This window comes from Lissotriton helveticus, chromosome 3_2 (genome assembly GCF_964261635.1).
Source record: "Lissotriton helveticus chromosome 3_2, aLisHel1.1, whole genome shotgun sequence".
NCBI lineage: Eukaryota > Metazoa > Chordata > Amphibia > Caudata > Salamandridae > Lissotriton > Lissotriton helveticus.
The window spans coordinates 487,583,503-487,596,377 of record NC_136062.1 but is presented as its reverse complement, the minus strand read 5'-3'; the positions used below and the strand labels follow the sequence as shown (position 1 = coordinate 487,596,377).

Sequence of the window (12,875 nt, the reverse complement as noted above, 5' to 3'; positions counted from 1 at the left end):
ATGCATCCTCAGTGATACAACCCATGGAAGGGAACTCCTGCAACCCATGCTAGGCCAGCTCTGCAACTTCAACAAGGCCCTGAATGCAAGAACGCCAATGCATCCTCAGTGATACAACCCATGGAAGGGAACTCCTGCAACCTACGCTAGGCCAGCCCTGCAGTTTCAACAAGGCCCTGAATGCAGGCACCACCAATGCATCCTCAGTGATACAACCCATGGAAGGGAACTCCTGCAACCCACGCTAGGCCAGCTCTGCAACAAGGCCCTGAATGCAAGATCACCAATGCATCGTCAGTGATACAATCCATGGAAGGGAACTCCTGCAACCCACGCTAGGCCAGCTCTGCAACTTCAACAAGGCCCTGAATGCAAGATCACCAATGCATCCTCAGTGATACAACCCATGGAAGGGAACTCCTGCAACCCACGCGAGGCCAGCTCTGCAACTTCAACAAGGCCCTGAATGCAAGATCACCAATCCATCCTCAGTGATACAATCCATGGAAGGGAACTCCTGCAACCCACGCTAGGCCAGCTCTGCAACTTCAACAAGGCCCTGAATGCAAAACAACCAATGCATCCTCAGTGATACAACCCATGGAAGGGAACTCCTGCAACCCACGCCAGCTCTGCAGCTTCAACAAGGCCCTGAATGCAAGACCACCAATGCATCCTCAGTGATACAACCCATGGAAGGGAACTCCTGCAACCCACGCGAGGCCAGCCCTGCAACTTCAAGAAGGCCCTGAATGCAAGATCACCCATGCATCCTCAGTGATACAACCCATGGAAGGGAACTCCTGCAACCCACGCTAGGCCAGCTCTACAACTTCAACAAGGCCCTGAATGCAAGACCACCAATGCATCCTCAGTGATACAACCCATGGAAGGGAACTCCTGCCACCCACGCTAGGCTAGCTCTGCAACTTCAACGAGGCCCTGAATGCAAGACCACCAATGCATCCTCAGTGATACAATCCATGGAAGGGAACTCCTGCCACCCACGCTAGGCCAGCTCTGCAACTTCAACAAGGCCCTGAATGCAGGCACCAATGCATCCTCAGTGATACAATCCATAAAAGGGAACTCCTGCAGCCCACGCTAGGCCAGCTCTGCAACTTCAACAAGGCCAAGAATGCGAGAGTAACCAATGCATCCTCAGTGATACAATCCATGGAAGGGAACTCCTGCAACCCATGCTAGGCCAGCTCTGCAACTTCAAAAAGGCCCTGAATATAAGCCCAGTAATGCATCCTCAGTGATACAACCCATGGAAGGGAACTCCTGCAACCCACGCGAGGCCAGCTCTGCAACTTCAACAAGGCCCTGAATGCAACACCACCAATGCATCCTCAGTGATACAATCCACGGAAGGGAACTCCTGCAACCCACGCTAGGCCAGCTCGCCAACTTCAACAAGGCAGTGAATGCAGGCACCACCAATGCATCCTCAGTAATACAATCCATGGAAGGGAACACCTGCAACCAAGGCTATGCCAGCTCTGCAGCTTCAACAAGGCCCTGAATGCAAGACCACCAATGCATCCTCAGTGATAAAATCCATGGAAGGGAACTCCTGCAACCCACGCTAGGCCAGCTCTGCAACTTCAACAAGGCCCTGAATGCAAGACTACCAATGCATCCTCAATGATACTACCCATGGAAGGGAACTCCTAAAACCCCCGCTAGGCCAGCTCTGCAACTTCAACAAGGCCCTGAATGCAAGAGTAACCAATGCATCCTCAGTGATACAACCCATGGAAGGGAACTCCGGCAACCCACACTAGGCCAGCTCTGCAACTTCAACAAGGTCCTGAATGCAAGATCACCAATGCATCCTCAGTGATACAACCCATGGAAGGGAACTCCTGCAACCCACGCCACGCCAGCTCTGCAACTTCAACAAGGTCCTGAATGCAAGACCACCAATGCATCCTCAGTGATACAATCCATGTAAGGGAACTCCTGCAACCCACGCTAGGCCAGCTCTGCAGCTTCAACAAGGCCCTGAATGCAAGACCACCAATGCATCCTCAGTGATACAATCCACGGAAGGGAACTCCTGCAACCCATGCTAGGCCAGCCCTGCAACTTCAACAAGGCCCTGAATGCAAGACCACCAATGCATCCTCAGTGATACAATCCACGGAAGGGAACTCCTGCAACCCACGATACGGCAGCTCTGCAACTTCAACAAGACCCTGAATGCAAGACCACCAATGCATCCTCAGTGATACAATCCACGGAAGGGAACTCCTGCAACCCACGATACGGCAGCTCTGCAACTTCAACAAGACCCTGAATGCAAGACCACCAATGCATCCTCAGTGATACAATCCATGAAAGGGAACTCCTGAAACCCATGCTAGGCCAGCTCTGCAACTTCAACAAGGCTCTGAATATAAGACCAGTAATGCATTCTCAGTGATACAATCCACGGAAGGGAACTCCTGCAACCCACGCTAGGCCAGCCCTGCAACTTCAACAAGGCCCTGAATGCAAGACCACCAAAGCATCCTCATTGATTCAACCTATGGAAGGGAACTCCTGCAACCCACGCTAGGCCAGCTTTGCAACTTCAACAAGGCCCTGAATGCAAGACCACCAATGCATCCTCAGTGATACAATCCATGGAAGGGAACTCCTGCAACCCTTGCTAGGCCAGCTCTGCAACTTCAACAAGGCCCTGAATGCAAGACCAGCAATGCATCCTCAGTGATACAACCCATGAAAGGGAACTCCTGCAACCCACGCTAGGCCAGCCCTGCAACTTCAACAAGGCCCTGAATGCAAGACCACCAAAGCATCCTCAGTGATACAATCCATGGAAGGGAACTCCTGCAACCCACGCTAGGCCAGCTCTGCAACATCAACAAGGCCCTGAATGCAAGACCACCAATGCATCCTCAGTGATACAACCCATGGAAGGGAACTCCTGCAACCCATGCTAGGCCAGCTCTGCAACTTCAACAAGGCACGGAATGTGAGACCACCAATGCATCCTCAGTGATACAACCCATGGAAGGGAACTCCTGCAACCCACGCTAGGCCAGCTCTGCAACTTCAACAAGGCCCTGAATGCGAGACCACCAATGCATCCTCAATGATACAATCCTTGGAAGGGAACTCCTGCAACCCACGCTAGGCCAGCTCTGCAACTTTAACAAGGCCATGAATGCAAGACCACCAATGCATCCTCAGTAATACAACCCATGGAAGGGAACTCCTGCAACCCACGCCACGCCAGCTCTGCAACTTCAACAAGGCCCTGAATGCGAGACCACCAATGCATCCTCAGTGATACAATCCATTGAAGGCAACTCCTGCAACCCACGCTAGGCCAGCTCTGCAACTTCAGCAAGGACCTGAATGCACGACCACCAATGCATCCTCAGTGAAACAATCCATGGAAGGGAACTCCTGCAACCCACGCTAGGCCAGCTCTGCAACTTCAACAAGGCCCTGAATGCGAGACCACCAATGCATCCTCAGTGATACAATCCATGGAAGGGAACTCCTGCAACCCACGCTAGGCCAGCTCTGCAACTTCAGCAAGGACCTGAATGCGAGACCACCAATGCATCCTCAGTGATACAATCCATGGAAGGGAACTCCTGCAACCCACGCTAGGCCAGCTCTGCAACATCAACAAGGCCCTGAATGCAAGACCACCAATGCATCCTCAGTGATAAAACCCATGGAAGGGAACTCCTGCAACCCACGCTAGGCCAGCTCTGCAACTTCAACAAGGCACGGAATGCAAGACCACCAATGCATCCTCAGCGATACAACCCATGGAAGGGAACTCCTGGAACCCACGCTAGGCCAGCTCTGCAACTTCAACAAGGCCCTGAATGTGAGACCACCAATGCATCCTCAGTGATACAACCCATGGAAGGGAACTCCTGCAACCCATGCTAGGCCAGCTCTGCAACATCAGCAAGGCCCTGAATGCAAGATCACCAATGCATCCTCAGTGATACAACCCATGGAAGGGAACTCCTGCAACCCACGCTAGGCCAGCTCTGCAACTTCAACAAGGCACGGAATGCAAGACCACCAATGCATCCTCAGTGATACAACCCATGGAAGGGAACTCCTGCAACCCACGCTAGGCCAGCTCTGCAACATCAGCAAGGCCCTGAATGCAAGATCACCAATGCATCCTCAGTGATACAACCCATGGAAGGGAACTCCTGCAACCCACGCTAGGCCAGCTCTGCAACTTCAACAAGGCACGGAATGCAAGACCACCAATGCATCCTCAGTGATACAACCCATGGAAGGGAACTCCTGCAACCCACGCTAGGCCAGCTCTGCAACATCAGCAAGGCCCTGAATACAAGACCATCAATGCATCCTCAGTGATACAACCCATGGAAGGGAACTCCTGCAACCCACGCTAGGCCAGCTCTGCAACATCAGCAAGGCCCTGAATACAAGCCCACCAATGCATCCTCAGTGATACAACCCATGGAAGGGAACTCCTGCAACCCACGCTAGGCCAGCTCTGCAACTTCAACAAGGCCCTGAATGCAAGTCCACCAATGCATCCTCAGTGATACAACCCATGGAAGGAACTTCTGCAACCCACGCAAGGCCAGCTCTGCAACTTCAACAAGGCCCTGAATGCAAGAACGCCAATGCATCCTCAGTGATACAACCCATGGAAGGGAACTCCTGCAACCCACGCTAGGCCACCTCTGCAACTCCAACAAGGCCCTGAATACAAGACCACCAATGCATCCTCAGTGATACAACCCATGGAAGGAACTTCTGCAACCCACGCAAGGCCAGCTCTGCAACTTCAACAAGGCCCTGAATGCAAGAACGCCAATGCATCCTCAGTGATACAACCCATGGAAGGGAACTCCTGCAACCCATGCTAGGCCAGCTCTGCAACTTCAACAAGGCCCTGAATGCAAGAACGCCAATGCATCCTCAGTGATACAACCCATGGAAGGGAACTCCTGCAACCTACGCTAGGCCAGCCCTGCAGTTTCAACAAGGCCCTGAATGCAGGCACCACCAATGCATCCTCAGTGATACAACCCATGGAAGGGAACTCCTGCAACCCACGCTAGGCCAGCTCTGCAACAAGGCCCTGAATGCAAGATCACCAATGCATCGTCAGTGATACAATCCATGGAAGCGAACTCCTGCAACCCACGCTAGGCCAGCTCTGCAACTTCAACAAGGCCCTGAATGCAAGATCACCAATGCATCCTCAGTGATACAACCCATGGAAGGGAACTCCTGCAACCCACGCGAGGCCAGCTCTGCAACTTCAACAAGGCCCTGAATGCAAGATCACCAATGCATCCTCAGTGATACAATCCATGGAAGGGAACTCCTGCAACCCACGCTAGGCCAGCTCTGCAACTTCAACAAGGCCCTGAATGCAAAACAACCAATGCATCCTCAGTGATACAACCCATGGAAGGGAACTCCTGCAACCCACGCCAGCTCTGCAGCTTCAACAAGGCCCTGAATGCAAGACCACCAATGCATCCTCAGTGATACAACCCATGGAAGGGAACTCCTGCAACCCACGCGAGGCCAGCCCTGCAACTTCAAGAAGGCCCTGAATGCAAGATCACCAATGCATCCTCAGTGATACAACCCATGGAAGGGAACTCCTGCAACCCACGCTAGGCCAGCTCTACAACTTCAACAAGGCCCTGAATGCAAGACCACCAATGCATCCTCAGTGATACAACCCATGGAAGGGAACTCCTGCCACCCACGCTAGGCTAGCTCTGCAACTTCAACGAGGCCCTGAATGCAAGACCACCAATGCATCCTCAGTGATACAATATATGGAAGGGAACTCCTGCCACCCACGCTAGGCCAGCTCTGCAACTTCAACAAGGCCCTGAATGCAGGCACCACCAATGCATCCTCAGTGATACAATCCATAGAAGGGAACTCCTGCAGCCCACGCTAGGCCAGCTCTGCAACTTCAACAAGGCCAAGAATGCGAGAGTAACCAATGCATCCTCAGTGATACAATCCATGGAAGGGAACTCCTGCAACCCATGCTAGGCCAGCTCTGCAACTTCAAAAAGGCCCTGAATATAAGCCCAGTAATGCATCCTCAGTGATACAACCCATGGAAGGGAACTCCTGCAACCCACGCGAGGCCAGCTCTGCAACTTCAACAAGGCCCTGAATGCAACACCACCAATGCATCCTCAGTGATACAATCCACGGAAGGGAACTCCTGCAACCCACGCTAGGCCAGCTCGCCAACTTCAACAAGGCAGTGAATGCAGGCACCACCAATGCATCCTCAGTAATACAATCCATGGAAGGGAACACCTGCAACCAAGGCTATGCCAGCTCTGCAGCTTCAACAAGGCCCTGAATGCAAGACCACCAATGCATCCTCAGTGATAAAATCCATGGAAGGGAACTCCTGCAACCCACGCTAGGCCAGCTCTGCAACTTCAACAAGGCCCTGAATGCAAGACTACCAATGCATCCTCAATGATACTACCCATGGAAGGGAACTCCTAAAACCCCCGCTAGGCCAGCTCTGCAACTTCAACAAGGCCCTGAATGCAAGAGTAACCAATGCATCCTCAGTGATACAACCCATGGAAGGGAACTCCGGCAACCCACGCTAGGCCAGCTCTGCAACTTCAACAAGGTCCTCAATGCAAGATCACCAATGCATCCTCAGTGATACAACCCATGGAAGGGAACTCCTGCAACCCACGCCACGCCAGCTCTGCAACTTCAACAAGGTCCTGAATGCAAGACCACCAATGCATCCTCAGTGATACAATCCATGTAAGGGAACTCCTGCAACCCACGCTAGGCCAGCTCTGCAGCTTCAACAAGGCCCTGAATGCAAGACCACCAATGCATCCTCAGTGATACAATCCATGGAAGGGAACTCCTGCAACCCACACTAGGCCAGCTCTGCAGCTTCAACAAGGCCCTGAATGCAAGACCACCAATGCATCCTCAGTGATACAATCCATGGACGGGAACTCCTGCAACCCATGCTAGGTCAGCTCTGCAACTTCAACAAGGCCCCGAATGCGAGACCACCAATGCATCCTCAGTGATACAATCCATGGAAGGGAACTCCTGCAACACACGCTAGGCCAGCTCTGCGACTTCAACAAGGCAACAAATGCAAGACCACGAATGCATCCTCAGTGATAAAACCCATGGAAGGGAACTCCTGCAACCCACGCTAGGCCAGCTCTGCAACTTCAACAAGGCCCTGAATGCAGGACCACCAATGCATCCTCAGTGATACAACCCATGGAAGGGAAGTCCTGCAACCCACGCTAGGCCAGCTTTTCAACTTCAACAAGGCTCTGAATGCAAAACAACCAATGCATCCTCAGTGACACAACCCATGGAAGGGAACTCCTTCAACCCACGCTAGGCCAGCCCTGCTACTTCAACAAGGCCCTGAATGCAAGACCACCACTGCATCCTCAGTGATACAATCCATGGAAGGGAACTCCTGCAACCCATGCTAGGCCAGCCCTGCAAGTTCAACAAGACCTTGAATGCAAGACCACCAATGCATCCTCAGTGATACAACCCATGGAAGGGAACTCCTGCAACCCAAGCTAGGCCAGCCCTGCAACTTCAAGAAGGCCCTGAATGGAAGACCACCAATGCATCCTCAGTGATACAATCCATGGAAGGGAACTCTTGCAAACCCACGCTAGGCCAGCTCTGCAACAAGGCCCTGAATTCAAGAGCACAAATGCATCCTCAGTGATACAATCCATGGAAGGGAACTCCTCCAACCCATGCTAGGCCAGCTCAGAAACTTCAACAAGGCCCTGAATGCAAGACCACCAATGCATCCTCAGTGAAACAATCCATGGAAGGGAACTCCTGCAACCCACGCTAGGCCACCTCTGCAACTTCAACAAGGCAGTGAATGCAGGCAGCACCAATGCATCCTCAGTGATACAACTCATGGAAGGGAACTCCTGCAACCCACGCGAGGCCAGCTCTACAACTTCAACAAGGCCCTGAATGCAAGACCACCAATGCATCCTCAGTGATACAATTCATGGAAGGGAACTCCTGCAACCCACGCTAGGCCAGCTCTGCAACTTCAACAAAGCCATGAATACAAGACCACCAATGCATCCTCAGTGATACAACCCATGGAAGGGAACTCCTGCAACCCCCGCTGGGCAGCTCTGCAACTTCAACAAGGCCTTGAATAAGATACCACCAATGCATCCTCAGTGATAAATCCATGGAAGGGAACTCCTGCAACCCACGCTAGGCCAGCCCTGCAACTCAACAAGGCCCTGAATGCGAGATCACCAATGCATCCTCAGAGATACAATCCATGGAAGGGAACACCTGCAACCCATGCTAGGCCAGCTCTGCAACTTCAACAAAGCCCTGAATACAAGATCACCAATGCATCCTCAGTGACACAACCCATGGAAGGGAACTCCTGCAACCCCCGCTAGGCAGCTCTGCAACTTCAACAAGGCCTTGAATGCAAGACCACCAATGCATCCTCAGTGATACAACCCATGGAAGAGAACTCCTGCAACACACGCTAGGCCAGCCCTGCAACTTCAACAAGGCCCTGAATGCAAGAGTAACCAATGCATCCTCAGTGATACACTCAAGGAAGGAACTCCTGCAACCCACGCTAGGCCAGCTCTGCAACTTCAACAAGGCCCTGAATGCAAGACCACCAATGCATCCTCAGTGATAAAATCCATGGAAGGGAACTCCTGCAACCCACGCTAGGCCAGCTCTGCAACTTCAACAAGGCACGGAATGCAAGACCACCAATGCATCCTCAGTGACACAACCCATGGAAGGGAACTCCTGCAACCCCCGCTAGGCAGCTCTGCAACTTCAACAAGGCCTTGAATGCAAGACCACCAATGCATCCTCAGTGATACAACCCATGGAAGAGAACTCCTGCAACACACGCTAGGCCAGCCCTGCAACTTCAACAAGGCCCTGAATGCAAGAGTAACCAATGCATCCTCAGTGATACACTCAAGGAAGGAACTCCTGCAACCCACGCTAGGCCAGCTCTGCAACTTCAACAAGGCCCTGAATGCAAGACCACCAATGCATCCTCAGTGATACAATCCATGGAATGGAACTCCTGCAACCCACGCTAGGCCAGCTCTACAACTTCAACAAGGCCCTGAATGCAGGCACCACAAATGCATCCTCAGTGATACAATCCATGGAAGGGAACTCCTGCAACCCACGCTAGGCCAGCTCTGCAACTTCAACAAGGCCCTGAATGCGAGACCACCAATGCATCCTCAGTGATACAACCCATGGAAGAGAACTCCTGCAACACACGCTAGGCCAGATCTGCAACTTCAACAAGGCCCTGAATGCAAGACCACCAATGCATCCTCAATGATACAACCCATGGAAGGGAACTCCTGCAACCCATGCCAGCTCTGCAGCTTCAACAAGGCCCTGAATGCAAGACCACCAATGCATCCTCAGTGATACAACCCATGGAAGGGAACTCCTGCAACCCACGCGGGGCCAGCTCTGCAACTTCAACAAGGCAGTGAATGCAGGCACCACCAATGCATCCTCAGTGATACAATCCATGGAAGGGAACTCCTGCAACCCACGCTAGGCCAGCTCTGCAACTTCAACAAGGCCCTGAATGCAAAACAACCAATGCATCCTCAGTGATACAACCCATGGAAGGGAACTCCTGCAACCCACGCCACGCCAGCTCTGCAGCTTCAACAAGGCCCTGAATGCAAAACCACCAATGCATCCTCAGTGATACAACCCATGGAAGGGAACTCCTGCAACCCACGCGAGGCCAGCCCAGCAACTTCAACAAGGCCCTGAATGCAGGCACCACCAATGCATCCTCAGTGATGCAACCCACGCTAGGCCAGCTCTGCAATTTCAACAAGGCAGTGAATGCAAGACCACCAATGCATCCTTAGTGATACAACCCATGGAAGGGAACTCCTGCAACCCACGCTAGGCCAGCTCTGCAACTTCAACAAGGCCCTGAATACAAGACCACCAATGCATCCTCAGTGATACAACCCATGGAAGGGAACTCCTGCAACCCACGCTAGGCCAGCTCTGCAACTTCAACAAGGCCCTGAATGCAAGAGTAACCAATGCATCCTCAGTGATACAACCCATGGAAGGGAACTCCTGCAACCCACGCTATGCCAGCTCTGCAACTTCAACAAGGCCCTGAATGCAAGACCACCAAAGCATCCTCAATGATACAACCCATGGAAGGCAACTCCTGCAACCCACGCTAGGCCAGCTCTGCAACAAGGCCCTGAATGCAAGATCACCAATGCATCCTCAGTGATACAACCCATGGCAGGGAACTCCTGCAACCCACGCTAGGCCAGCTCTGCAACTTCAACAAGGCCCTGAATGCAAGACCACCAATGCATCCTCAGTGATACAATCCATGGACGGGAACTCCTGCAACCCACACTAGGCCAGCCCTGCAACTTCAACAAGGCCCTGAATGCAAGAGTAACCAATGCATCCTCAGTGATACAACCCATGGAAGGGAACTCCCGCAACCCACGCTAGGCCAGCTCTGCAACTTCAACAATGCCATGAATGCAAGACCACCAATGCATCCTCAGTGATACAACCCATGGAAGGGAACTCCTGCAACCCACGCTAGGCCAGCTCTGCAACTTCAACAAGGCCCTGAATGCAAGACCACCAATGCATCCTCAGTGATACAATCCATGGAAGGGAACTCCTCCAACCCACACTAGGCCAGCTCTGCAACTTCAACAAGGCCCTTAATGCACCTCTATCCTGCAGAGGGCGGCCCTCCTCATCGGTGTCTCACCTCTATCCTGCAGAGGGCGCCCCCTTCTCATTGATGTCCCACCTCTATCCTGCAGAGTGCGTCCCCTCCTCATTAGTGTCCCACCTCTATCCTGCAGAGGGCGTCCCCTCCTCATTGGTGTCTCACCTCTATCCTGCAGAGGGCGTCCCCTCCTCATTGGTGTCCCACCTCTATCCTGCAGTGGGCGCCCCCTCCTCATCGGTGTCTCACCTCTATCCTGCAGAGGGTGCCCCCTCCTCATCAGTGTCCCACCTCTATCCTGCAGAGGGCACCCCTTCTCATCAGTGTCCCACCTCTATCCTGCAGAGGGCGTCCCCTCCACATCGGTGTCCCACCTATATCCTGCAGAGGGCGCCCCTCCTCATTGGTGTCCCACCTCTGTCCTGCAGAGGGCGCTCCTTCTCATTGGTGTCCCACCTCTGTCCTGCAGAGGGCGCTCCTTCTCATTGGTGTCCCACCTCTATCCTGCAGAGGGCGCTTCTTCTCATTGGTGTCCCACCTCTGTCCTGCAGAGGGCGCTCCTGCTCATTGGAGTTCCACCTCTATCCTGCAGAGGGCGCCCCCTCCTCATTGATGTCTCACCTCTATCCTGCAGAGGGCGCCCCCTCCTCATCAGTGTCCCACCTCTATCCTGCAGAGTGCGCCCCCTCCTCATCGGTGTCCCGCCTCTATCCTGCAGAGGGCGCCCCCTCCTCATCGGTGTCCCACCTCTATCCTGCAGAGGACGCTCCTCCTCATTGGTGACCCAACTCTATCCTGCAGAGGGCGCCCCCTCCTCATCAGTGTCCCACCTCTATCCTGCAGAGGGCGCCCCCTCCTCATCAGTGTCCCACCTCTGTCCTGCAGAGGGCGCTCCTGCTCATTGGAGTTCCACCTCTATCCTGCAGAGGGCGTCCCCTCCTCATTGATGTCTCACCTCTATCCTGCAGAGGGCGCCCCCTCCTCATCAGTGTCCCACCTCTATCCTGCAGAAGGCGTCCCCTCCTCATTGATGTCTCACCTCTATGCTGCCTCAGGTTACAGGTTTAGAGTTTTCCCTTCTACAACAGCTAGTAGGACGACATTGCGAGATGACAATAGTGCATTTCTTAATTAGCTATTAGTGATTTTCCAGTCAACCCATATTGCTCATGAGTGTCAAGATGCTGACGTACTGCAGTGTTTCCCTTTCACTTTTATCCATCACCACATCTTCTCTGGCTGGTTACAAAGTCACAGTTCAGTGATCCATCAGAGAGAATGCTGGGAGTAAACTGCTATGAACCTCCCCAACTAACACTATCTGGTTGACCCGGGGTCCATGCGGCGACAGATCTGGGGCTTGAGTTGATGGACTGAGCAGAACGGTGCAGGACCGCCCCCTTTTCCACCTCATTTTCTCATTCCCCTCTCCCAAACCTCTCCCCTCTCCCCACCTACCCCGGTCCCTTCTTGCAGGTGGTAAATAAGGCTTCGCTGAGCTCCAGGGCACCCATGCATACATTACTCAAGTCTGGCTCACACTATGCTGGGTCACCAGCCAGGAATCACTCAGTCGACTAGTATGTGGGGGTGAAACACAAGGCTATCTCCACAGTTTCAGTTCCTGCAAGTCCTGTTTGTGGGTGGGGGAGGGGGCACGCTGACTGTGGATAGGGGGAGGGTACAGATAATATTTTACCTTTAGGATTTTGTCTGGGGTCAGAGCTCTCAAACACTGCAGGTCCTTGCAGCCCGTGTTCTTCAAGAAGATCTGGTTGTCCTTCTCCGCCTGGGCCATGGTCGCAGTGTATACGTAGGACCCACTCATGTCAATAGCGCCATGGAAAAGGCCTTTCGCAAGAGGAGACGTCATCATCGTCCACACCGAGGTCCCTCCTGCAAAGACAGGGGAGCATGAGGCAAGGGAGGGCAGACAGGGGAGGAGTGGAGATGGAGAAGGCCAGTAGAGACTAGGAGAAGCAGATATGACTGGAGCGGAGATGGAGAAGACCAGTAGAGACCGGGAGAAGAAGACATGCCAGGAGCGGAGATGGAGGTGACCAGTAGAGACCGG

At 53.2% G+C, this 12,875-nt stretch overlaps 1 protein-coding gene across 4 annotated transcripts in view; it reads right to left on the bottom strand.

Annotated features, from left to right (window-relative positions):
* Positions 1-12,875, bottom strand: part of LOC144826085 (para-nitrobenzyl esterase-like) — a 370,560-nt gene that overhangs the window by 44,194 nt on the left and 313,491 nt on the right. For all 4 annotated transcript variants that reach the window (XM_078684441.1, XM_078684442.1, XM_078684439.1 and 1 more), the window contains exon 4: positions 12,501-12,697. In XM_078684441.1, the coding sequence (XP_078540567.1) occupies positions 12,501-12,697 (197 nt within the window). The remainder of the gene's footprint in view (positions 1-12,500; positions 12,698-12,875) is intronic.